This window comes from Amblyraja radiata, chromosome 15 (assembly GCF_010909765.2).
Source record: "Amblyraja radiata isolate CabotCenter1 chromosome 15, sAmbRad1.1.pri, whole genome shotgun sequence".
Classification (NCBI taxonomy): domain Eukaryota; kingdom Metazoa; phylum Chordata; class Chondrichthyes; order Rajiformes; family Rajidae; genus Amblyraja; species Amblyraja radiata.
Genome location: NC_045970.1, coordinates 53426727 through 53454420, shown reverse-complemented (window position 1 = coordinate 53454420; position 27694 = coordinate 53426727). Strand labels below are relative to the sequence as shown.

Here is a 27694-nt window from a genome sequence, read left to right as displayed (position 1 = left end):
TTAATACTTGCAGGGGGAATATTTACTGATGGGCCGAAGGGACTCCTCCTGGGCTAGTATGGCCTGGTGGGCCGAAGGGACTCTTAAAAAAAATCTGAGTGAAAGGCAATTTGTGTGGACTTTTCCTGGCCTGGCACAGGCCTTTTGGGCCAAAATGCTCCTCCTGTGCTAATATGGGCATTTTGGGCAAAAGGGACTGGTTTCTCAGCTAATCGGGGCCTTGTGGGCCGAAATTAGTGGTTTCAGGCAGGCCAAACAACTCATTTCATTTCATTTCCATTTTGCATTGCAATCTCAAGCACAGGACGGGCCAAAAAACTCATGGCATTGTCATTCCCTTTCCATTTTGCATTGCAGTCTCAAGTACAGGGCAGGCCAAACAACTCATGGCATTGTCATTGTCATTTCCATTTTGCATTGCAGTCTCAAGCACAGGGCAGGTCAAACAACTCATGGCATTGTCATTTCATTTCCAATTTGCATTGCAGTCTCAAGCACTGGGCAGGCCAAACAACTCATGGCATTGTCATTTCATTTCCAATTTGCATTGCAGTCTCAAGCACAGGGCAAGCCAAACAACTCATGGCATTGTCATTTCATTTCCAATTTGCATTGCAGTCTCAAGCACAGGGCAGGCCAAACAACTCATGGCATTGTCATTTCAATCACATTTTGCATTGCAGACTCAAGCATAGCGCAGGCCAAACAACTCATGGCATTGTCATTTCATTTCCATTTTGCATTGCAGTCTCAAGCACAGGGTAGGCCAAACAACCCATGGCATTGTCATTTCATTTCCATTTTGCATTGCAGTCTCAAGCAAAGGGCAGGCCAAACAACTCATTGCATTGTCATTAAGGGCTAACAAATCATTTATTGCAAGTACATTGCAGACTCGCAGTTCAGTTGATTTACAGCTTAGAATCACAGTTGTGGCCTCTCCCTCGCAATCTTCCAGAGTGACTGAGGCATCCGGGGTTTTGTAGTCCCCCCCCGATGGGGCGTTACCTTCATCGTGGTGATTGACAGGTGAGAGGACCAATCAGCTGATCTCAAGATATTTTAAACACATAACTTTTTTTATTTTTCATCGATTGGAAAAATCCTCAGGGCTGCCTCAGCGGAGGAGGACTGTTAGTAAGATGGCCAAAAATCAGTGATATAGGGTAGCATTCTTTTTCTAAACTCAATATAGGGAGGTTTCACGGCAGTCGGGTCACGACCCATGACCCGTACTGTTGCTACACTACTCCAAATGGATTACACACGATGAACTGCAGGTAGGCACTTACCATTGTTTCCAGCGTAGCGGGCCCGTTAAAACCCGCTGAAATTGTCAATTTTTGCGCTGTAAATAATTATGGAAATCGGGATAAGCGTGTGAGACATTTAGCATACTTCAGAATTCCAAAAGTGAGGAGAAATGACGGCAGGTAAAAACGAGAGCTGAAGGGATAACAACGGCCAGAGTGCTTGGCGAACATTGGCCGTTTGCTCACTACATTTCATCAACAGTAAGGCATTATTTGTGTTTTTTCTTGATTCCTTTGGCATCTAAAAAGTTTCTAAGTGATAAACCTGGCTGTAATTTTTTTTTAATCGCCCATGGTTCTCGTGGGTTTTTAAATACAAAATGAAAACGCATCTGAAGAAAAATTTACAGCCAAATTTATCACTTCTGAGAATTTTTAGATACCAAAGGAATCAAGAAAAAACACAAATAATGCCTTACTTGATGAATGCAGTGAGCAAACGCGATAATTCCCAATATTTTCAATGTTTACCAAGCACTTTAGCTGCTGTCCCTTCAGTTCTCGCTTCTCTATACTTTCATTTCGCTTCACGTTTGGAATTCTAAAGTTGGGTACACGTCTCTCACACTTACCCCGACTCCCACAAATTGTTTCAGCGCAAAAATTCAATATTTTGGCGGTTTTTAACAGGTAGGAAAGTACGTGTTTCTAGCATTAATAACATATACCGGAAGTGACGGATGTCTTCCAGTTGGATTTAGCGGCTCCGTGCGTCGAGCCCTATGACCCAGTGACCTTTCGTGCAATCACCCTATACAGCGCAGACAGGAAGTGGTCAAGATGAGACTTTTAGTTATATAGATATTCACTTTGTTCTGACAAAAACAGATTTTCAAAGATATTTCACTCTTCTTGGTCCATGGGCAGGGAACTTGAACAACAGCAGCCTTAATATCAGATGTCATGCCTGGGTGGTAAATTCGTTTTTGTGCTGTGATTTTATTGTCTGTTGAGAGTTGTGAGTGTGTGGAATTCTCTGCCTCAGAGGGCGATGGAGGCAGATTCTCTGGATGCTTTCAAGAGAGAGTTGGAGAGGGCTCTTAATGATAACAGAGTCTATGGGGAAAAAGCAGGAACGGGGTACTGATTGTGGATGATCAGCCATGATCACATTGAATGGTAGCGCTGGCTCGAAGGGCCGAATGGCCTACTCCTGCACCTATTGTCTATTGTTGGCTGTACAGAGGATTTTCCAGGTTTAAATAAAATGTCTCGCAGCTGTAATCTGATGCAATGGAGAATGCTTCAAGTAGACCTCTGTGATCACTGTTTGGGAAGTCTCATCGGGGCAACAATTTTCCCTAAATGATGAGTAAAAATTATTAAATAAAGTGGGTGAATGAGGGACCGTACCTGCACGCCAGGAAGCCCGTGCTCACGGTCCGGACCTTTAACGATCGTCCGATACCCGCTTACATTTTTCAAAAGCTACAACGCGTTGAATAAAACTCAAGCAAATAAAGGTAAACAGAAGAACTAACATTGGAGGAGAGAGAGGGAGAGAAAACAACACACGTAAACTTTTCACAATAACATGCATAAAGAAACTTTTGATGGGAGGAGATAAAATTGTTAGTTGTCATGCACTCTTGTCATCGGGCCTCCAGGCAATTGTGTCCCCCTCCCCATGTTTTATAAGCGATTTCCATGTAATGTGTGTAGTGTGTCAAAGCCGGGTTGTGGGACAAGAAGCCCAGCGGCCCTTCAAAGATAGGCAAACTGAGCCAACGTGATGACAAGCTGTAATGGCCGGTTCTGGTGCAGATAGAAAGAGAGAGTTACCTGAAGTTGAAGAATTCGACGCTGAGTCTGGAGGCTGCACCGAGTCCGTCCCGACGGAAGATGAGGTTTTGTTGCTCGATCTCGAGCCCGGACCGCGGCTCAATGAGAGTCGGCGTCCGTCTTCCCCGAGGTGCGCAGGCAGGCGAGCTCTGGGGCTACTGCTTCTGCGCAGGTCGTCCAGCCGTCGACATTTGTATGCCAGCTTCTGAACGCGGGAAGCGCGAGCGGCGGCGGTTGGGTTCGCGCGGGAAGCGCGAGCGGTGACATCCCACTGATATCTTGTTCCTTCGAATAAAATGAACAATTTCACGTGTTAGCGCTTCGTGCTACATTTACCCACTCTTTGCACATTCCCTTGATCTTTGAACATTTTATCACGTTCCTTTGATCTTCGAACTGTTGGCACAAGAATAGCTTCTTCCTTGGGCACCACACAACACATGACTTAGCTGTGGACCATGAAGTGTCTTGTATGTGTATGTGACAAATAAAGTTGACCTCACACAGTCACAAACACACATACACTCACAAACACACACTCACTCACAAACACACACATACACTCACACACACATACACTCACACACTCACACACATACACTCACAAATATACACACACTCACACACGTATACTCACAACTCACTCACAAACACACACATACACTCACACACACATACTCACAAAAACATACTCACACGCACATACACTCACAAACACATACATACACACTCACTGACCCACACACCATATATATGGCAGTAAACTTTCTTGAAAACTCACATGGCTGAGCTTGGCCTCTCCACTTTTTAGTCTTCCGCAGTCAGCGGCATTTCCGCAATCAGCTGCACTTACCAGTAATTACGCAATCAGCGCGACCTCTGCACTCACCGGAAATTACGCAATCAGCGACACTAAGCGGAAGTCACGAAATGAGCGGGACTATTGAACCAAACACAGTCGGACCTAATAAAGCATTTATTCCTTCCAAACACAGTCGGACCTAATAAAGCATTGCAGTTTCAAGCACAGGCAGGGCAGCAGGCCAAACAACTCATGGCATTGTCATTGAGGGCTAACAAATCATTTATTGCAAGTACATTGCAGACTCACAGTTCAGTTGATTCCCCGCTTAGAATGAGAGTCGTGGCCTCTCCCTCGCGATCTTGCAGAGTGACTGAGTCACGTCCAGGCATCCGGGGTTTTTTTGTCCTGCCCTTCCCCCCCCCCCCCCCCCCCCCTCATCGTGGTGATTGACAGGCGAGAGGATCTCAAGGTTTTTTAAGCGCTCATAACTTTTTTATTTTTCATCGATGGGAAAAATCCTTGGGGCCTGCTCAGCGGGGGAGGACTGTGAGTAAGATGGCCAAAAATCATAGCGATATATGGTAGCGTTTTTTCTAAAATCAATATACAGCGCAGACAGGAAGTGGTCAAGATGAGACTTTTAATTATATAGATATGGATCGACAGACAATGAATTTCTTATTTACAGCAGTATAACAGGCTTGTAGTTCATAGGTTCTAGGAGCAGAATTAAGCATTCAGCCCCTCGTCTACTCTGCCATTCAATCATGGTTGATTTACTTTCCTTCTCCCCATAACCCCTGACACCTGTACTAATCAAGAATCTCCTGTGAATCTCCACCTTAAAAGTATCCATTGATGGCCTCCACAGCTGTCTGTGACACTGAATTCCACAGATTCACCATCCTCTGACTAAAGAAACTCCTCTCATCTCCATTTTAAAGATACGTCCTTTTATTCTGAGGCTATGTATGGCTTCTTGTTCTTGCCACAAAGTGATAACCTCACATTTATACACATTATACTGTATCTGGCATGCAACTACCCATTCACCCAACCTATTCAAGTCACCCTGCAGCCTCATAGCATCCGCCTCGCAGCTCAATCTGCCACCCGGCTTTGTGTTCTTTTAGGGAGTGAAATTAGGAAAAATGTCTTTATTCAGAGGGTGATGAATCTGTGGAATTCTTCGCCACATAAAGCTGTGGAGGCAAAGTCAGTGGATATATTTAAGGCAGGGATAGATCGATTCTTGATTAATACAGGTTTCAGGGTTATGGGGATAAGGCAGGAGAATGGTTTGAGTGAGCATGGAGAGATAGATCAGCCATGATTTAATGGCAGAGTAGACTTGATGGGCCAAATGGTCTAATGCTGCTCCCATCAGTAACTTACGACCTTATGATATTCACTCCATCCAGGCCATTCACTATTCGGTATGTTTCAATGAGGTCCCCCCCCCCCCTCGCTCCAGCCCGTACAGGCCCAGTGCCTTCAAACGCTTATCATATGTTAACGCCGACTCTCAGACTGAAGAAGGATCTCAACCCGAAACGTCACACATTCCTTCTCTCCAGAGATGCTGCCTGTCCCGCTGGGTTACTCCAGCATTTAATGTCTACCAGACAATTCATGGCCCATAGCGGAGTCCTGTGTTGTGTGGTGCCCAAGGAAGAAGCTATTCTTGTGACAATCAAAGGAATGTGACAAAATATTCAAAGATCAAGGGAATGTGCAAAAAGTGGGTAACTGTAGTATGAAGCGCTGACACGTGAAATTGTTCATTTTATTCGAAGGAACAAGATATCAGTGGTGTAATGTCTTCTGTAGGACCCTGTTGTGACTGGCACAATGAACACACGTCCAACATCTTGTAAGAAGAGTTTATTTCAACCACTAACAGAAACGTCTAGGTCACTTGACCTGTCACGAGGCACTGGCCAACTCGCCAGCTTGTACTCCTGGCCTCAAGGGGCGCTGCCATTTACATTACAAGTGGGATGTCACGCTCGCGCTTCCCGCGCGAACCCAACCGCCGCCGTTCGCGCTTCCCGCGTTAAGAACCTAACGTACAAATCAAAGATACTAGAGGAGCTCCTCCAGTATCTTTGGTACAAATGTCGAGTGGACGGCTGGACGACCTACGCAGACGCAGTAGCCCCAGGGCTGGCTAGCAGACATACGTTCTCCGTCGGGATGCCGGCTGCCGCGTCGCGTCTGCACATAGAAACATAGAAAATGGGTGGAGGAGGAGGCCATTCGGCCCTTCGAGCCAGCACCGCCACTCATTGTGATCGTGGCTGATCGCACACCTCGGGGAAGACGGCCGCCGACTCTCATTTCGCCGCGGTCCGGGCTCGAGATCGAGCAACAAAACCTCACCTTCCGTCGGGACGGACTCGGTGCAGCCTCCAGACTCAGCGTCGAATTCTTCAACTTCAGGTAACTCTCTCTTTCTGTCTGCATCAGAACCGGCCATTACAGCTTGTCATCACGTTGGTTCAGTTTGCCTGTCTTTGAAGGGCCGCTGGGCTTGTCCCACAATCTCGGCTTTGACACATTACACAGGCAAAGTGCTTCCTTCTCCTGCACTCACTGTCCGCCATTAGCTCTCTTGGTCTCACCCCACCAGAGACACCCCCTTGTTCTACCCATCCATCTTTCTGTCCCACTGAAAACTCCCCTCTTGCCCAATCCTGGCAAAGGGCCCCTGACCTGAAAAGTTAACTAATCTGTTTTGGCAGATCAGATGCTGGCTCACTTGTTGAGGCGTTTCCACCATTTTCTTTAACACTTCCACTTTGCGGTTTTTATTCTGGACAGCATGCAACAAAAGCTTTTCACTGTACCTCGGTACACCTGACAGTAAATTAAAATAAATTTTCCCCATGGAAAAATGGATGGTTGGAGCAGTTGGGGGCAAGAGTCGATAATAGATGCTGCCTTCTTGAGCTGCTGCCTCAAGAAGTAGTTCTTGTACCGGGCTTAGTCCATCACTCCCTTCAGCCTAAGATAGACACAAAAAGCTGGAGTAACTCAGCGGGACAGGCAGCATCTCTGGAGAGAAGGAATGGGTGAGTCGAGACTCTTCAGACTAAAACTCACCGGAAAGGGAAGCGAGAGATATGGACGATAACGTACAGCCACAAAGAACAATGAATGAAAGATATTTGTGCATCTGTCTAAATTTTGGTTGTTTTTCAATTTTGGTTGATTTGCAAATGGACTCCTTATGACATCCTCTTGCTCTGGGGTCTAGTACAAATTGGAACATGGTCTCATCATCCGTTCTATTTGAATGCAGAATGGGATTGAACATTTTGCCAAGGGCAAAAATAGCACCAAGTAACACCCACGTCATCTAGTCACCCACCATTGACATTCAATGACATTGCCATCACTGAATTCACTATAATCTTTCTCCTGGGGGGTCCATCATTGACCCGAATGTCTCCAGGACCAGTCACACAAACACTGGCTACAGAGGAACGGCAGAAGCAAGGTGACTGGTGAAAGGCTTGGATAGAGTTGGTGTGGAGAGGATGTTTCCACTGGTGGAAGAGTCTAGGACTAGAGGTTATAGCCACAGAATTAGAGGACGTTCTTTTAGGAAGGGGATGAGGAGGAATTCCTTTAGTCAGAGGATGGTGAATCTGTGGAATTCTTTGCCATAGAAGGCTGTGGTGGTAAAGTCATTGGATATATTTAAGGCAGAGATAGATAGATTCTTGATGAGTAAGGGTGTCAGCGGTAATGGGGAAGAAGGTAGGAGAATGGGGTTAGGAGGGAGAGATGGATCAGTGATGATTGAATGGCAGAGTAGATTTGATGGGTCAAATGGCCCAATTCAACTCCTATGACATAATCTTCTGACTTTTGGAAAATAATAGATCAGAAAATGCCTGAAATACTCGGCATTAAATCAATCTCTTATGGAAAGGGAAATAAAGTTGACATTTCAGATCCAAGACTGCTCATTAGAATTTAGGAAAAGGAAAAGCAATAATATTCAGTTGCAGAAAAGGTGAGGGATGGATGGGTAGACCAAAGGGATAAGGTAAGTCCAAATTAGTTGATAGTTGGGTCTGTGAGACATCGTCAGCAAGATAGGATATCCCAATAGAAATGGAAAAAACTGATCAAGGATGAATGACTGGCAGAAATGCCCTGTTCAAATGTAGAAAAAATGAGAACTTCAAGCCAACAACATGCCTAGACTGATGTGTAGGAAGGAACTGCAGATGCTGATTTAAACCGAAGATAGACACATAAAGCTGGAGTAACTCAGCGGGACAGGCAGCATCTCTGGCGAGAAGGAATGGGTGACGTTTCAGGTCGAGACCCTTCAGTCTAAATGTGGAGATGTTGACCATTAGGTGTGTTGGTCCTCACTGTAACAGTACAATTTCACTGCATGCCGGAGTGACCAAATATTATTTTGTCTAAAATGGGGTCCTGTACCTATTGATATATTGTGTGAACTCTTTTACAGGGTACACAAGCAATGGGTTTGTCAATGGGAATCTCAAACGTAACGTCACATCAGACCTGCAGTGTCAGACAGGTCACCAGCACCAATGTCCCCAATCCTTGAATCTGGAAGAGGAAATGCTCATCTGTTGTATTTCTGAGGAGAGACAACAAACCACAGTGGGGCAGTGACACTCACTTCTGAAGGAGGGTGTTCAAGAGAACTGACTGTGGAAAGAGCTTTGGCCATTTACACAGCCGCAGAAGGAGGCTGAAACCAAACACGTGTTCCATGTGTGTGAGGTCTTGATGAATGAACCTGGAGACAAAGGGGAAAATTAAGTCAGTGAGTGACCAAATCGTTTCTTGCTAAAAGTGATATCAGTGTGAATTCTTTGAAAAGAAACAATTTCCCATCCTGCTAGAAACTTGAGCATCTGCTCTGTGTGTGGAAAGAAGCTGGCTTGTTTAATCCTCCTGTTGAGACACCATTGATCTGGCTCCCTGAGAACACGCCAGCACATCGTCACTGGAGACGGGACATTCAACTGCTCCAAGTGTGGGAAACCTGGATCCACACGGTCACCCACCCGCTGGTACACCAGTGAATTCACACCAGGGAGAGGCCCTGCTCCTGCTCTGAGTGTGGAAACGGATTCACTCAGTCGTTCAATATGACGGGACGCCAGCAGGTTCACACGAGGGAGAGGCCGTTCACATGCCGTGAGTGTGGAAAGAGATTTGCTCAGTCATCCCACTTGTTGATACACCAGCGGGTTCACGCTGAGGATACGGAGTTTGAATGCTCTGAATGTGGGAAGAGCTTCTCGTGGTCTTCTAGCCTGAAAGCACATCAGCGAATTCACACCGGAGAGAGGTCGTACAAATGCTCTGAATGTGGGAAGAGCTTCAATCTGACATCTAACCTGAATAAACATCAGCGAATTCACACCGAAGAGCGGCCGTTCAAATGCTCTGAATGTGGCAGGGACTTTATTCAGTCATCCCACCTGAACAAACACCTGCTACTTCACACTGGGGAGAGGCCATTTACTTGCTCCGAGTGCGGGAAGAGTTTCACTCGGTCGGACAGCTTGCTAATGCACAAGCGGATTCACTCAGGGGAGAGACTGTTTACCTGCACGGGGTGTGGGAAGGAATACCCTGACTTATCCAGCCTGAGGAAACACCAGCGAATCCATACCGAGGACAGACCATTTATCTGTTCTGAGTGTGGAAAAGGATTCCCCCGGTCATCAGAACTGCTGATACACCAGCAAAGTCATACAGGGGTGAAGGGTGGGAAGGGATTCACTCGCTTCTTACACTTGATGAGACACCAGCAATCGCACAGTGAGGTGAGGCTGATCTCCTGCTCCATCTGCGGTGATAAATTCACTCAGCCGTCGGACCTGTTTAGACATCAGCGGGTTCACAGCGGGGAGATGCCGTACACGTGTTCAGAGTGCGGGAAAGGATTCACTAAATCATTGGGCCTTAAGCTACACCAGCGAGTTCACACCGGGGAGAAGCCATTTACCTGTTTCGAGTGTGGGAGGGGATTCGCTCGGTCGACCAACTTGCTAATACACCAGCGAATTCATTTTTCTGCGAGGCCATTTATCTGCTCCGAGTGTTGGAAGGGATACACCCGGGCATGTTCTCTGCTGAGACACCAGCGGACACACACTGAGACGGATTAACCATGCTGTGTGAGGCACCCTGCAAACCCTGTTAGGCTTTATTTCTAATACTATTGGTGACCTCTTTAACTGGACTGAGGTTTAATATTCTACTGCTTTGAGCACTGTCTCAGATCCTAAATCAGACCACCAGGTGGTGCCGAATGATGGCTGCCTCGCCAATGGTCTGTCTCGTGTTTTTCATCCTTTGTGTTTTTAATTATTTGTAAAATGTATGTTTTAGTTTGTCTTTAGTTTTGTATTATGTGGGGGGGTGTGGGGAACTGTTAAATCGCTTTCCTCAACAGAGATGTGACATTTTTCATGTTGTATCTCTGTCCACACTGCGGCTGAACATTGTGGAGCTGGCAACCTCTTGCTGGCAATCGACCTTGGAAGCTCCAACTGCGGGAGCCTGTGGACTTTAACATTGTGGAGCTCGCGGTCCCTGGTTACGGACCAGCTTCGGGAGCTCCAAGCCACGGGAGCTTTGATCGCCCTGACGCAGCAGGTTCAGTCATCCCGACTGCAGATGGTTTGATTCCTCTGACCTTGGGAGAAATGGAGGAAAGAAGATAAGAATATATTGCCTTCCATCACAGTGGAGAATGTGGGGGAGCTGCTGTGGTGGATGTTGATGTCAATTTTTTATGTAGTTATGTGCCTTGTTGCTTTTTTTGGTATGACTCAATGGCAAATCAAATTCCTTGTAGTTTGCAAAACATACTTGGCTGATAAATTTTGATTATGATTATGGGATTTGGGGAAGGGGGTGTGGGGAAGGGGGCTGGGAGAGGGGGGTTGGGTGTAGAGGAGGTAGGGGAGGGGGGATGTGGGGCAGGGGGTGTGGGGGAGGTGGGGTTGTGTGTGGGGGAGGGGGGTTGTAGGGGAGGGTGTGTATGTGGGAGGGGATGTGGTGGGGTGGGAGGGAATGTTGGAGGGTGTGTGGGCTCAGCGGCTCCGTCTCCGGCCACACTCACCGGCTTCAGGACCCGGCTCTGGACTCACTCATCGGCTCCATGACCCGGCGCCTGTCGCACACAGTGGTTCCTAGCCCCGGCTGCACTCATCGGCACCCGGCTCTTTGTGGTGGTCGCCGCCCACACCCGCGAACACAGCAGCCCTCGCCCGCACTCCGCTGCTTCAGCTTTATTCTCACCGCGGTGATTGACAACGGGTGCCGGAAGGGGCGTCGCCGTCCCGGCGAATAACAGACCAATAACTTTTGTAATATTTCACCGTTTCACCGATCGGAATAAAACTTGATGCACTTGCAACACAGGAGAATGGCGAGTAAGGTGGCGAAAAATCATAGCGCTATGGGGGAATCGTTTTTATGCAAATTTAAAAACAACGCAAACCGGAAGAGGACAAGATTACAGTTTTAGTAATTGTATAGATAGACAAGACCGTTGGGTCCCGTCCCCTCGACGTGCGGTTGCAGGGGGGTGGGAGGTGGCCTGCTGCATCACACACACTAACCACACCCTTGATATATTAATATTATTCATTCGCTGCTTTTATCCAATCCTCCGCCCTATCCACTCACGCATAGCCCCCAACTCGCCGGGAACGAGAGGGCAGAGGCACAGAGAGAGGGCAGAAGTATAGAGAGAGCGAGAGGGCAGAGGCAGGGGCCTGACTTCATCTCCGGCAGCGGCGACCAAAGGACTGCGAGTTCAGCGGCTTCAGTGAAGGGCCGGACTTCATCTCTGGCAGTGTTTTTTGAATATGGGGGGGGGGTCGGAGGGGGGGGTCGGGGAGGGGTGACATCACCTGCAGCACAAGAAAGATGGCACATGCAGCAGACCCATTGTGATGTTTTCAGCGAAAGACAGTTTTGTCAGATTTTTGAACATTTTCAGTAATAACTCGAGAAAAAAAGCATGACATTTTCAGATAAGGTGTTTTGGAATCCACGGGAAAAATGTCTACCGGAACATGTAAATATTTTACCATTACTGCGTCGTTTTTTCACGAAGATGTGATTACACACACCAACACCAGGGGTCGGAGAGGAATTTCCCGGATTATTTTCCCGAATTGGACCTGGGTTTTTATCCGTTTTTTTGCCTCCCCCAGGAGATCACGCGGTTCTTGGGGTGGAGAGGGGAGATAGCGGTATAAAGGGGAGGGTAGTGTCTTGTGTTCTGTGTCTTGTGTCTACTGTTTGTGGGTAAGGGTGTCTGTTTAGTGTTCGACGGACCTGGTGGTCTACTCTCGCACCTACTTTCTATGATTCTATGAACACAACTAAATACAATCCAAGATCAGACTTTTAATAGTTAACTAGACCAAGTGGGACCCGTTGGGTCCCGTCCCCTGAAAGCGTGGGTGGGGGGGTGAGGGGGCGGCCTGCAGCGTCATACCTACACTAACCACCCCCCCCCCCCCCCCCCACACACACACACTAACAACCCCCCTTGATAGATTAATGTTATTCATTTGCTCCTTTTACCCCATCCCCGGCCTATCCACTTACACAGAGGGCAGAGACAGGTGGAGGACAGAGAGAGGGAGAAGGAAATGACAGAGTGAGAGGGAGGGGGGTAGAGAGAGAGGGCAGAAAGACAGAGAGGGGCAGAGGGAGAAAGAGGCAGAGAGAGAGGGGGGGGCAGAGAGAAACAGGGAGGGTCAGAGAGAGGGGCAGAGACAGAGAGGGACTGAGGCCCGAATGATCCGAGATGAACCCGAGACGGACCCGAGACTCAGGCCTTCAAGTCATAGAGTGATACAGTGTGGAAACAGGCCCTTCAGCGTAACTTGCCACACTGGCCAACATGTCCCAGCTACACTAGTCCCTCGTGCCCTCGTTTTGTCTATATCCATCCAAACCTTTCCTATCCATGTACTAACTGCTTCTTAAACGTTGGGACAGTCCTTACCTCAACTGCTTCCTCTGGCAGCTTGTTCCATACACCCACCACCCTGCCAGCACAAGTGTCCACAATATCAGCCATTTCTGCCTGTCATCATGTTGGATCAGTTTACCTTTCTCTGGGGTTGACGTCTGGCCGCTGGGCTTGTCCCACAACCTCGGCAGTGAAAATTACACAGCGCTTCTCCTGCACTCACTGTCCTCCATTAGCTCTCAACCCACCAGGGATATTCCCCTTGTTCTACCCACCCCCTTCCCCCACTTTCTCTCCCATGAAAACTATCTTGTTTACCCCTCTTTCCAGTCCTGGTAAAAGGGCCCAGACCTGAAGCGAATAAATAGTTCTTATTCTCGCTGTGATCACTTGAAGGCAGTGAAGGCTTTTAAGGCAGAGATAGATACATTCTTGGTTAGTACATGTGTCAGAGGTTATGGGGAGAAGGCAGGAGAATGGGGTTAGGAGGGAGAGATAGATCAGTCATGGTTGAATGGTGGAGTAGACATGCTGCGCCGAAAGGCCTAATTCGACTCCTATTCGTTATGAACTGCCAACTGACTGTTCAGTGGCAAATTGACCCACATGTCCTTGGTATATGGGAGGAAACCACTGGGTCACAGAGAGAGAACAGGTTAGTGTCACACTGACAGCATGCGGTCAGGATCAATCTCAGATCATATGATCTATGGGGCATTAGACTGATTCCATTGGGCTCCAGTACAGCCAACATTTGAGCATGAACTTTGGAAAGGTGATAAGTTGCTATATAAATGCACTTTAATAAATAAGGTTCTCGACTCAAAACGTCACCCATTCCTTCTCTCCAGAGATGCCTGTCCCGCTGAGTTACTGCAGCAGTTTGTATCATACCTTCACTTTAACAAATACATTGGGTCACATGATCAGTTGTACAGTTCATTACACTCAAAATATCGGGCAAAATCTGTTGAGTTGGAAAAAAAGGTTACAAAAAAAGCTCAGAAAGTGCTGGAGGAACTCAGTGGGTCAGGCCACATCTCTGAATAACATGGATAGGTGACATTTCAGATTGTCGATCTTGACAAAAAACAACACCTATCCTTGTTCTGCAGAGATGCTGCCTGACCTTGATTAGTAAGTGTATAATATATACTATATTATAGCACAAAATAGTATAGTATTACTTTGTCATATTGCAGCAATTTACAATATACATTAATGATTTAGATGAAGGGATTAGTACTGCTAGGGCCTTAGTACTGCTAGGGCCAACTTGAACCGGGGCGTGAGAACAGCCAAGCGTGTCTAGGGACAGAAAATTCAAGCACACTTCACAGACACTAAGGACCCCAAGCGCCTGTGGCAAGGCATCCAGTCTGTCACCGGCTACAGGCCAACACCCCCACCGTGCGAGAACAACACAGACTTCCTCAACACACTTAACACCTTCTTCAACCGGTTTGAGGAAGACAACACCACCACACCAACAAAAGCCCCTCCCTGCCCAGACCATGAAACACTTCACCTGGACCCAGCTGATGTGCGGAGGACCCTACTCAAGGTGAACCCCAGAAAAGCTGCAGGTCCTGACAACATACGTGTGCTCAGAGACTGTGCTGACCAACTCACAGATGTTCTCACGGACATCTACAACACCTCTCTGAGCCAAGCCATCATACCAGCATGCTTCAAAGCCACCACCATCATACCGCTACCCAAGAAATCCCCAGCCTCAACACTGAACGACTACCGGCCTATAGCACTCACGTCCATCATGATGAAGTGCTTTGAAAGGTTGGTCAAGCCCCTCATAACATCCAGTCTCCCCTCTACACTTGACCCATTCCAGTTTGCATACCGTCCCAACCGTTCCACTGATGATGCCATAGCAACAGCACTCCACCTAAGCCTGGCTCATCTGGAAAACAATAACAGTCACGTGCGGATGCTGTTCATCGACTTCAGCTCCGCCTTCAACACAGTCATCCCCCAACACCTGGTGAATAAACTCGGCGAAATAGGCATCAGCACCCCACTATGCAACTGGTTACTGGACTTCCTCACCGACAGACCACAGACAGTAAGAGTTGGCAAAAACTAATCAGAGACCACCATCATGAACACCGGGGTCCCACAGGGATGTGTGCTGAGCCCTCTGTTGTTCACGCTGATGACACATGACTGTTGTGCCAAACACAATTCGTAGCACATCATCAAGTTCGCAGATGACACAACAGTGGTGGGCCTCATCAGCCACGATGACGACTCAGCCTACAGAGAGGAGGTACAACAACTCATCAACTGGTGTGACATCAATAACCTTCAACTCAATGTCAATAAAACAAAAGAAATAACTGTGGACTTCAGGAAGAAACAGACAGCACACACCCCACTCACCATCAATGGCAGTGCAGTGGAGTCTGTGAAAAGCACCAAGTTCCTGGGAGTGCACATCACAGATGATCAGACATGGTCCACCAACACCATCTCCCTAGTCAAGAAAGCACAGCAACGCCTCCACTTCCTTCGACGGATGAGGAGAGCTGACCTCCCCCCTTCTGCCCTCACCACTTTTTACAGGGGTGCCATTGGAGAGCATTCTTACCAGCAGTCTCTCAGTCTGGTATGGCAGTTGCTCTGCTGCTGACCAGAAGGCCCTACAGAGAGTGGTGAGGACAGCGGAGAAGATCACTAGATCACCCCAACCAGCAATCCAGGACTTATACCCATCTCGCTGTCGCAAGAGAGCAACCAATATCATCAAAGACACCACCCACCCAGCACACAAACTGTTTACCATCCGGCAAGAGCTACCGCAACATGCGGAGCAAAACCACCAGATTCAAAAACAGCTTTTTCCCTCAGGCCATCAGACTACTCAACACACTCAAGAACATTCCATGAACATTACACAAACAAAGACCAACTGACTGTCAAATTAACTTTAACTCAATGTCTGCAGTATGCTATTTGCACTTTTCTATATTGCACCTTTTATTATTGCACCTTAATAACACCTCAAAATGTTACTACACTCTGGCACACACTGAATATTTTATGTAATGTATATGTCCATTGTCTATCTTTACTGGTATATTGTCTGTCTGTGTTATAAATATTACTTGCACATTTGGAGTATGGGGAAACGCAATTTCAATCCTCTGTGTAACTACGTTGCATTATTTGAATTGACAATAAAGTTTACTTTGAACTTTGATTAAGAGCAAAATTAGCAAATTTGCAGATGACACAAAGCTGGGTGGCAGTGAACTGAGAGGAGGATGCTATGAGGATGCAGTGTGACTTGGACAGGATGGGTGAGTCGGCAGATGCAGTTTAATGTGGATAAATGTGCGGTTATACACTTTGGGGGCAAAAACAGGAAGGCAGATTATCATCTGAATGGTGTCAAATTAGGAAAAGGGGAAGTATGAGATCTGGGTGTCCTTGTTCATCAGTCACTGAAAGTAAGCATGCAGGCACAGCAGACAGTGAAGAAAGCTAATGGCATGTTAACCTGCATAACATGAGGAGTTGAGTATAGGAGCCAAGAGGTCCTTCTACAGGAGGAGGATGTTCACCGTCGGGGTTCGGCGTCGGCGTTCCACCAGCCCGGCGTGAGGGCCTGAACATCGGGCCACCCGGGGCGGCGACTGCGGGTGCTAGAAAGGCCTCGACCACGAGTGAACATCTGGGAAGAACGGAGGGGAGGCTGGCTGGACTATGGTGCCTTCCTCACCTTGGTGCCACTGTGATATGTTGTGTCTTGGACTTTCAGTGTTTGTGCTTTTTTTTTAAATTCTATTTTATTTTTAATATGTTTTATTATTTATTATTATTTATTTATTTTTATTTTTATGATACTGCCTGTAAGAGAAATTCATTTCGTTGTCTCTAACTGAGACAATGACAATAAATTTGAATACAATACAATACAATACAGTTGTACAGAGCCCTGGTGAGATCACACCCAGAATATTGTGTGAAGTTTTGGTCTACAATTTTGAGGAAGGGCATTCTTGCTATTGAGGGAGTGCAGCAGGTTCACAAGGTTAATTCCCAGGATGGCGAGACTGTCATATGTTGAAAGAATGGAGCAACTGGGCTTGTACACACTGGAATTTAGAAGGATGAGAGGATATCTTATTGAAACATAAGGTTATTAAGGGATTGGACACACTAGAGGAAGGAAACATGTCCCCGAAGTTGGGGGAGTCCAGAACCAGGGGCCACAGTTTATGAATAAGGGGTAGGCAATTTAGAACGGAGATGAGGAAAAACCTTTTCACCCAGAGAGTTGTGAATCTGTGGAATTCTCTGCCTCAGAAGGCAGTGGAGGTCAATTCTCTGGATGCTTTCACGAGAGAGTTAGGTAGAGCACTTAAAGATAGCGGAGTCAAGGAATATGGGGAGAAGGCAGGAACGGGGTACTAATTGTCGACGATCATCTATGATCACAGTGAATGGGCGGTGCTGGCTCGAAGGGCTGAATGGCCTTCTCTTGCACCTATTGTCTATTGTTATTTTCAAGGAGCTATCTAATTAACCCACCTCAGCTTTTTCCCTCTAAAGCCATATAATCTTTCCAGATATATATATAATTCACTTTCCTGTGACAAAACTGCCAGATATTCAAAGATTGCATCTTAACAGGTGTGGGACCAGCATTCTGGCAGGCAGGTTTGCCACTGCTCCACGGGTGGTTTTAAACTGAATAAGGGGGGTGGGGTGTCGAATGGGATAGTGGAGGATGGAGTTAAAGGGAAAGGGTTTCTTAAATGTGTGAGCGTAGAGACAGAGTGGTGTAAAATGAGGGTAGAAGCAATAGGTAGCAAGGTGTAAAGTAAAAGTGGCAGGCAGACAAAACCAGGGCAAAAATCAAAAAGGGCCACTTTTCAACATAATTGTATAAGGGGAGAGAGAGTGTTGTAAAAATGAAGGTTTTGTGTCTCAATGCAAGGAGCATTCGTAATAAGGTGGATGAGTTGAATGTGCAGATAGCTATTAATGACTATGATATAGTTGGGATCACGGAGACATGGCTCCAGGGTGACCAAGGCTGGGAGCTGAACATCCAGGGATATTCAATATTCAGGAGGGATAGAGAGAAAGGAAAAGGAGGTGGGGTAGCGTTGCTGATTAGAGAGGAGATTAACGCAATGGAAAGGAAGGACATTAGTTTGGAGGATGTGGAATCGGTATGGGTAGAGCTGCGAAACACTAAGGGGCAGAAAACGCTGGTGGGTGTTGTGTACAGGCCACCTAACAGTAGTAGTGAAGTTGGAGATGGTATCAAACAGGAAATTAGAAATGCATGCGACAAAGGCAAAACCGTTATAATGGGTGACTTCAATCTACATATAGATTGGGTGAATCAAATTGGCAGGGGTGCTGAGGAAGAGGATTTCTTGGAATGTATGCGGGATAGTTATCTAAATCAACATGTAGAGGAACCAACGAGAGAGCAGGCTATTTTAGACTGGGTATTGAGTAATGAGGAAGGGTTAGTTAGCAGTCTTGTTGTACGTGCCCCCTTGGGCAAGAGTGACCATATTATGGTCGAGTTCTTCATTAGGATGGAGAGTGACATTGTTAATTCAGAAACAATGGTTCTGAACTTAAAGAAAGGTAACTTTGAGGGTATGAGACGTGAATTGGCCAAGATTGACTGGCAATTAATTCTAAAAGGGTTGACGGTGGATATGCAATGGAAGACATTTAAAGACTGCATGGATGAACTACAAAAATTGTTCATCCCAGTTTGGCAAAAGAATAAATCAGGGAAGGTAGTGCATCCGTGGATAACAAGGGAAATCAGGGATAGTATCAAAGCGAAGGATGATGCGTGCAAATTAGCCAGAAAAAGCAGCATACCTGGACTGGGAGAAATTCAGAGACCAGCAGAGGAGGACAAAGGGCTTAATTAGGAAAGGAAAAATAGATTATGAAAGAAAACTGGCAGGGAACATAAAAACTGACTGCAAAAGTTTTTATAGATATGTGAAAAGAAAGATATTAGTTAAAACAAATGTAGGTCCCTTGCAGTCAGAAACAGGTGAGTTGATCATGGGGAACAAGGATATGGCGGACCAATTGAATAACTACTTTGGTTCCGTCTTCACTAAGGAAGACATAAATAATCTGCCGGAAATAGCAGGGGACCGCGGGTCAAAGGAGTTGGAGGAATTGAGTGAAATCCAGGTTAGCCGGGAAGTGGTGTTCGGTAAATTGAATGGATTAAAGGCCGATAAATCCCCAGGGCCAGATAGGCTGCATCCCAGAGTATTTAAGGAAGTAGCTCCAGAAATAGTGGATGCATTAGTAATAATCTTTCAAAACTCTTTAGATTCTGGAGTAGTTCCTGAGGATTGGCGGGTAGCAAACGTAACCCCACTTTTTAAGAAGGGAGGGAGAGAGAAAACGGGGAATTACAGACCAGTTAGTCTAACATCTGTAGTGGGGAAACTACTAGAGTCAGTTATTAAAGATGGGATAGTAGCACATTTGGAAAGTGGTGAAATCATTGGACAAAGTCAGCATGGATTTACAAAAGGTAAATCATGTCTGACGAATCTTATAGAATTTTTCGAGGATGTAACTAGTAGCGTGGATAGGGGAGAACCAGGGATGTGGTGTATCTGGACTTCCAGAAGGCTTTCGACAAGGTCCCACATAAGAGATTAGTATACAAACTTAAAGCACATGGCATTGGGGGTTCAGTATTGATGTGGATAGAGAACTGGCTGGCAAAGAGGAAGCAAAGAGTAGGAGTAAACGGGTCCTTTTCACAATGGCGGGCAGTGACTAGTGGGGTACCGCAAGGCTCAGTGCTGGGACCCCAGCTATTTACAATATATATTAATGATCTGGATGAGGGAATTGAAGGCAATATCTCCAAGTTTGCGGATGACACTAAGCTGGGGGACAGTGTTAGCTGTGAGGAGGATGCTAGGAGACTGCAAGGTGACTTAGATAGGCTGGGTGAGTGGGCAAATGTTTGGCAGATGCAGTATAATGTGGATAAATGTGAGGTTATCCATTTTGGTGGCAAAAACAGGAAAGCAGACTATTATCTAAATGGTGGCCGACTAGGAAAAGGGGAGATGCAGCGAGACCTGGGTGTCATGGTACACCAGTCATTGAAAGTGGGCATGCAGGTGCAGCAGGCAGTGAAGAAAGCGAATGGTATGTTAGCTTTCATAGCAAAAGGATTTGAGTATAGGAGCAGGGAGGTTCTACTGCAGTTGTACAGGGTCTTGGTGAGACCACACCTGGAGTATTGCGTACAGTTTTGGTCTCCAAATCTGAGGAAGGACATTATTGCCCTAGAGGGAGTGCAGAGAAGGTTCACCAGACTGATCCCTGGGATGTCAGGACTGTCTTATGAAGAAAGACTGGATAGACTTGGTTTATATTCTCTAGAATTTAGGAGATTGAGAGGGGATCTTATAGAAACCTATAAAATTCTTAAGGGGTTGGACAGGCTAGATGCAGGAAGATTGCTCCCGATGTTGGGGAAGTCCAGGACAAGGGGTCACAGCTTAAGGATAAGGGGGAAATCCTTTAAAACCGAGATGAGAAGAACTTTTTTCACACAGAGAGTGGTGAATCTCTGGAACTCTCTGCCACAGAGGGTAGTCGAGACCAGTTCATTGGCTATATTTAAGAGGGAGTTAGATGTGGCCCTTGTGGCTAAGGGGATCAGAGGGTATGGAGAGAAGGCAGGTACGGGATTCAGAGTTGGATGATCAGCCATGATCATATTGAATGGCGGTGCAGGCTCGAAGGGCCGAATGGCCTACTCCTGCACCTAATTTCTATGTTTCTATACACATTTGTTTCACTCTAACTTGGTCCATGGGCGGGTAACTTGAACAACAGCAGCCTTAATATCAGAAGAGGCATTATTACGCTAATCCCACCTGCCACCATTTTACCTGGATACTTTTATGTGCCTTTTCTTGTGGCTATGGAAACCTCATTCAATTGTGAGAAGGATCTCGACCCGAAACGTCACCCATTCCTTCTCTCCAGAGATGCTGCCTGTCCCGTTGAGTTACTCCAGCATTTTGTATCTATCTTTGGTGCAAATCATAGTCCTAGTTCCAAAATGTGATGCGGATATTACAGAATTGTCAGTTCATATATGTTTATATCATTTATCAGTTCATAATATCATATATCAGTTCATAATTTTACCAAAGCCAACTACAAACCTGCACGTCATAGAGCGATTCAGCATGGAAACTGGTCCTTCGGCCCAACTTGCCTACATCTGCCAATGTGTCCTTGCTACACTCGTACCACCTTCCCGCGTTTGGTTCATAGTCCTCCAAAACTGTCCTGTCCATGTACCTGTCTAACTGTTTCTTAAAAATTGGGGTTTGCCCAACCTCAACTACCTCCTCTGGCAGCTTGTTCCATACCACCCTTTGTGTGAAAAAGCCACCCCTCAGATTCCTATTAAATCTTTTGCCCTTTACTTTAAACCTCAGTCCTTCTGCAGAGTCCCTGCTTTCTCTACACTACCCGTCTCTCCGACATCTTCTGATCATTCTGCAAACCCGGCCATAAAGCCTTTGATTCCTTCATCCAAATCATTAATATACAACTACCCCCAGTACTGACCTCTGCGGAAAACCGATAGTCACTGGGAGCCAACCAGACAAAGCCCCCTGTATTGCCATTCTTTGCCTTCTGCCATTCAGCTAACCTGCTATCCAATGCTAGTATCTTCCCTCCAATACCATGGGCTCCTATCTTTAGCAGCCATGCAGCACCTTATCAAAAGCCTTTTGAAAACCTAGTTTAGCGGGATCCACTGGCACTCCTTTTTCTAGCCTGTTGTTTACTTCCTCAAAGAATTCCAACAGATTTGTCGGGCAAGATATCTCTGTCAAAAAAACATGCTGACTTCGGCCTATTTCACCATGTACACCCACATTCAAACACTTTCCAATACGCTGGTATGCATATGGAATCAGCTGCCAGAGGAGGTAGCTGCAGCAGGTACTATAGCAGCATTTAAAAGACACTCAGACAGGTTCATGGATAGCAACGGTTCAGAGGGATATGGGCCAAACGTGAGAAAATGGGACGATCCTAGATGGGGCATCTTAATCGGAGTTTGCTGGCTTTACCTTGCACTAAACGTTATTCCCTTATCATGTGTAGGAAGGAACTGCAGATGCTGGTTTAAGCTGTAGACACAAAAAGCTGACTAACTCAGATAGGAAAGGCAGCATCTCTGGAGAGAAGGAATGGTTGATGTTTCGGGTCAAGACCCTTCCCCAGACTCTTCTTCAGATTCCCTTATCATGCATCTATACACTGTAAATGGATCGATTGCAATCATGTATTGTCTTCCTGCTGACTTGTTAGCATGCAACTAAAGCTTTTACTGTACCTTGGTACACGTGACAATAAACTAAACTAATTGGCAATGACAAGTTGGGCCAAAGGGCCTGTTTCCATGCTGCAGACCATCCTCACAGACACAGCCTAAAAATACAAGTTCAGTCCGCTGCTCTGCTCTCTATAACCATGAATGTGCAGCTAGTCACAGCTGCAGCGCTATCTCTAAATTCGCCAATGATACCAACATCATTCCACAATGTCATTTGGCATGCCTCCTTTACCTACTATGACTGATAATTTATTATTTTATATTATATTTATTTGTTGTGTTGTAGTGTTAATGTGCGGCAAGTAGGAATTTCATTGTTCCAGCAGAGTGGCCAAATCTCATTGCTCTTTATGTCATTGCCATGTTCTCCAGAGTCGATTCCTTCCTCGTCATCACAGGCATTTCAGTGTGTGCATTTAGTATCTGAGACAGTGTTCAAAGCAGCAGAATATGAAACCTCAGTCCAGTTAAAGGGGTTACCAATAGTATTAGAAATAAAGCCTAACAGGGTTTGCAGGATGCCTCACACAGCATGGTTAATCCTTCTCAGTGTGAGTTCGCTGGTGTCTTAGCAGATGACATGCCCGGGTGAATCCCTTCCCACACTCGGAGCAGATAAATGGCCTCTCCCCGGTGTGAATTCGCTGGTGTCTTAGCAAGCTGGCCGACCGAGGGAATCCCTTCCCACACTCAAAGCAGGTAAACGGCTTCTCCCCGGTGTGAACTCGCTGGTGTATTTGCAGGCTGAATGACCGAGTGAATCCCTTCCCGCACTCTGAACACATGTACGGCCTCTCCCCGGTGTGAACCCGCTGATGTCTAATCAGGTCTGACGGCTGCATGAATTTATCACCGCAGTTGGAGCAAGAGAACAGCCTATCCCCAGTGTGAGATTGCTGGTGCCTCATCAGGTATGATAAGCGAGTGAATCCTTTCCCGCACTCTGGACAGTTGAAGTGCTTCGCCACAGCGTGAAGTCGCTCATGTCGCAGCAGATGGCAATGCACAGTGAATCCCTTCCCACACATGGTGCAAATATACGGCTTCTCCCCTGTATGACTTTGCTGGTGTATCAGCAGTTCTGATGACCGGGGGAATCCTTTTCCACACTCAGAACAGATAAATGGTCTGTCCTCAGTATGGATTCGCTGGTGTTTCCTCAGGCTGGATGAGTCAGGGTATCCCTTCCCACACCCCGAGCAGGTAAATGGTCTCTCCCCTGAGTGAATCCGCTTGTGTATTAGCAAGCTGTCCGACCGAGTGAAACCCTTCCCGCACTCGGAGCAAGTAAATGGCCTCTCTCCAGTGTGAAGTATCAGGTGTTTGTGCAGCTCGGATGACTGAATAAAGTCCCTCCCACATTCAGAGCATTTGAACGGCCTCTCTCCGGTGTGAATCCGTTGATGCCTTATCAGGCTAGAAGACCACGGGAAGCTCTTCCCACATTCAGAGCATTCAAACTCCGTATCCCCAGCGTGAACCCGCTGGTGTATCAACAAGTGGGATGACTGAGCAAATCTCTTTCCACACTCCGAGCAGGTGAACGGCCTCTCCCTCGTGTGAACCTGCTGGTGCCCCGTCATATTGAACGACTGAGGGAATCCGTTTCCACACTCAGAGCAGGAGCAGGGCCTCTCCCTGGTGTGAATTCACTGGTGTACCAGCGGGTGGGTGACCGTGTGGATCCAGGTTTCCCACACTTGGAGCAGTTGAATGCCCCGTCTCCAGTGACGATGTGCTGGCGTGTTCTCAGGGAGCCAGATCACTGGTGTCTCAACAGGAGGATTAAACAAACCAGCTTCTTTCCACACACAGAGCAGAAGCTCAAGTTTCTAGCTGGATGGGAAATTGTTTCTTTTCAAAGGCTCCAGAATTCACACTGATATCACTTTTAGCAAGAAATTATTTGGTCAGTCACTGACTTAATTTCTCCCTTTGTCTCCAGGTTGATTCATCAAGACCTCATACACATGGAACACGTGTTTGGTTTCAGCCCCCTTCTGCGGCTGTGTAAATGGCCAAAGCTCTTTCCACAGTCAGTGCTCTTGAACACCCTCCATCAGAAGTGAGTGTCACTGCCCCCCTGTGGTTTGTTGTCTCTCCTCAGAAATACAGCAGATGAGCATTTCCTCTTCCAGATTCAAGGATTGAGGACCTGTCTGACACTCCAGGTCTGATGTGACGTTAAGTTTTAGATTCCCATAGACAAACCCACTGCTTGTGTGCCCTGTAAAAGAGTTCACACAATACATCAATAGGTACAGGTCCCCATTTTAGACAAAATAATATTTGGTCACTGGCATGCAGTGAAATTGCACTGTTACAGTGAGGACCAACACAGCCTATGGACAACAATTCAACATTCAAGCTGAACGGTCTCGACGTGAAACGTCACCCATTCCTTCCCTCCAGAGATGCTGCCTGTCCTGCTGAGTTACTCCAGCATTTTGTGTCTATAGAAAAAAAGTTTGTTTTAAGTTGCGGGAAGTAAATTAGTCCATCGAGTCAACATTCAGGGGAAACAAGACTATGCCATTCAACCTCTCGGGCCTGCTCTGCCATTCAGTAGGATCGACCCTATCTTCATTGTGCATTTAAATGACATGTAGACAGATGCACGGATAGGAAAGGTTTACAGACTTAGTCATGGGACAAACACAAGGAAAATTAAACAAGCTCAGGTAGGCAACTTGATGGAATGGACGAGTTCAACTGAACGGTCTGTTACTGTGCCATACGAGTCTATGCCACCTTAAGATTTCTAATCCTTAGTTCAGCAGAATGAGATGAATCCCAATTGATTTCATCTTTCCCTGTTGATCAATCCCTCTGTCAGAATCATCCCAGTAAACCCTCAGAACTACTTCCAATGAAACAGCTTTCCCTAAATAGAGTGATCTAAAGCAGTTTTCAGCATGCTCGATGTGCACTCATCTATTCCTTTTCACAGTTGTAGTTGAAATGTTAAGCTCCACTCTCCCCCTACTTGAAATATTCCATGCCATCCTGGTCTCCTGATGGTTTCCAGCATTTACTGTTTGCATAATCAAGGACGAGTCTCACCCCGGTCACTCCCACTTCTCCCCTCTCCCATCAGGCAAAATGTATAGAAGCGTGAAAACGCACACCACCAGATTCAGGGATGGTTTCTTCACTACTGTTATCAGGCAACTGAATCATCCTACCATAACCAGAGAGCAGTGCTGAACTACTATCTGCCTCTTTGATGACCCTCGACTATCCTTGATTGGACTTTGCACTAAACGTGTTCCCTTGTCATGTATCCATACACTGTAAATAGACTGATTGTAATCATGTATTGTATTTCTGCTGACCAGTTAGCACACACAACAAAAGCTTTTCACTGTACCTCGGTACACATGACAATAAACTAAACTGAAACTAAAGCTAGAAACTCTGATGTTGGGGTGTGGATAGCAAGCAGAGGCAAAGAGTAGGGGTCGTGGGACTATCCTGAGTATGGCTGCCAGCGATGATTCTGTAAATGGCACTGAAGAAGGGTTTCGGCCCGAAACGTCGCCTATTTCCTTCGCTCCATAGATGCTGCTGCACCCGCTGAGTTCCTCCAGCAATTTTGTGTACCTTCTGATTTTCCCAGTCCTGGATGACACCTGATTTTATGCCGTCAGTCAAGAGCTGCAGTAAGACAGACTCGGGTACACTGGAAGTTTCCCTGGCCCCATATCTTGCTGGAGGAGCACACCTGTGTTCTAACTGCTGCAATCTTAAGCAATCTCGTGGGACATAGGAGCAGAATCAGGCCATTCGGCCCATTTAGTCTGCTCTGCCATTCAATCATGCCACCATATTTTTCCTTCACAACCACATTGTCTTCTCCACATTCCCTCTGACACACTTATGAACCAAAAACACATCAATCTAATCTTTAAAAATGTTCAAATACCCCAAATATTAATGGACAAGTTACACATAAACTTAAAATAGGCACAAAATGCTGGAGTAACTCAGCGGAACAGGCAGCATCTCTGGAGAGAAGGAATGGGTGACGTTTCGGGTCGAGACCCTTCAGACTTGTGTGAGGACAAAGGAAAACGAGAGATATAGACGGAGATGTAGATGTATGCAAATATACTTGCCTGGTATTGCAATCATTGTCTGCTTAGTTTGCCTCACAGTACTCGCCCTCAACACAGTCTCTCCTAATGTGTCGGATTGAACTGCAGATGCCGGTTTAAACCGAAGAGACACAGCATGCTGGAGTCTCTGGAGAGAATGAATGCAGCATCTCTGGAGAGAAAAGATGGAATGGGTGACGTTTCGGCTCGTGTAAGGCTGAAGAAGGGACTCGAACCGAAACGTCACCCATTCCATCATCTCCAGAGATTCTGCCTGTCCCGCTGAGTTACTCCAGCATCTTGTGTCTATCTTCAGTTTAAACCAACATCTGCAGTTATCTTTGGTTCCTTCCTTCACAATTTGTATCTATCGACAGCTTCTCCTAAAATGGCTGCCCGGCTAGTCCCTGGCTTCCACTTTTCTGCATCACCAGGAGCAGTCACTGCCGGACACTAAAACCCTGCTGTTTTAATCTCCCGCGATGATCCTCTTCTCGGACCTGAAATATTCACTATTCCATTTATGATGCCGCCCGGTTTGCTGCCAGTCTCCAGCATTTCCTGTTTACATTGAAGCTGGCATCTCCCGAGGTCGGGGTGTGGAGAGCGGGCGGGGGTGAGGAGAAGGGGTTGTGGGACTGGCCCTCTGTGCGGCCACCCACAGTGATTCTGCAAACAGCACGGATTCTGCCCCAGCCGTGGGCTGCATCAGGGCCCGGACCTCGGGCTGGATTAAACCCGCGCAGCGAAGCTCCGCTCCTACCTGCTGCCAAGATCTTCCGGTCGCCTAGTTATGGGGTCACGTCTGTGCGTCTGCGCTCCCGGTTTGTTCAAAACCGACTGGACTTTCTTGACCCTGGTGATTCCTGCGAGGTTTTGTTTCGCCAAGTCAACTAACCATCGCTTTTGGGCAGCTTGCACCCCAGCGATATGAATATCGGCTTCTATAATTTCAAGTATAAAATCATGAGAGGAACTGATAGACAATAGGGGCAGGAGTAGGCCATTCGGCCCTTCGAGCCAGCACCGCCATTCAATGTGAGAATGGCTGATCATCCACAATCAGTGATCGAGTGGATGCACAGAGTCTCTTGCCTAGAGTAGAGGAATCAAGGAGCAGAGGACATAGGTTTAAGGTGAAGGGGAAAAGATTTAAAAGGAATCCGAGGGGAACTTTTTCCACACAAAGGGTCATGGGTGTACGGAACAAGCTGCCAGAGGAGGTAGATCTGGCAGGGACTATCCCAATATTTAAGAAACAATTAGACATATATAGATAGGACA

General features: G+C 46.6%; 3 protein-coding genes and 1 long non-coding RNA gene across 4 annotated transcripts in view; 2 read left to right on the top strand and 2 right to left on the bottom strand.

The window, feature by feature from the left end:
• LOC116981574 (oocyte zinc finger protein XlCOF15-like) overlaps positions 1-27694 on the top strand; it is a 293177-nt gene that overhangs the window by 153120 nt on the left and 112363 nt on the right. The window lies entirely within an intron of this gene.
• Positions 1204-14670, bottom strand: LOC116981591. The gene is made up of 3 exons (XR_004414232.1): positions 14559-14670; positions 13739-13744; positions 1204-1241 (listed from the first exon to the last, which is right to left on the bottom strand). It is a non-coding gene; the product is annotated as an uncharacterized LOC116981591 (long non-coding RNA).
• LOC116981549 (zinc finger protein 239-like) overlaps positions 8382-27694 on the top strand; it is a 26447-nt gene continuing 7134 nt past the window's right edge. Inside the window, exon 1 of the mRNA XM_033034649.1 lies at positions 8382-10563. Coding sequence (XP_032890540.1) covers positions 9045-10073 — 1029 coding nt within the window. The 5' untranslated portion in view covers positions 8382-9044 and the 3' untranslated portion in view covers positions 10074-10563. The remainder of the gene's footprint in view (positions 10564-27694) is intronic.
• LOC116981635 (zinc finger protein 850-like) overlaps positions 22308-27694 on the bottom strand; it is a 19712-nt gene continuing 14325 nt past the window's right edge. Inside the window, exon 5 of the mRNA XM_033034721.1 lies at positions 22308-23963. Coding sequence (XP_032890612.1) covers positions 22850-23963 — 1114 coding nt within the window. The 3' untranslated portion in view covers positions 22308-22849. The remainder of the gene's footprint in view (positions 23964-27694) is intronic.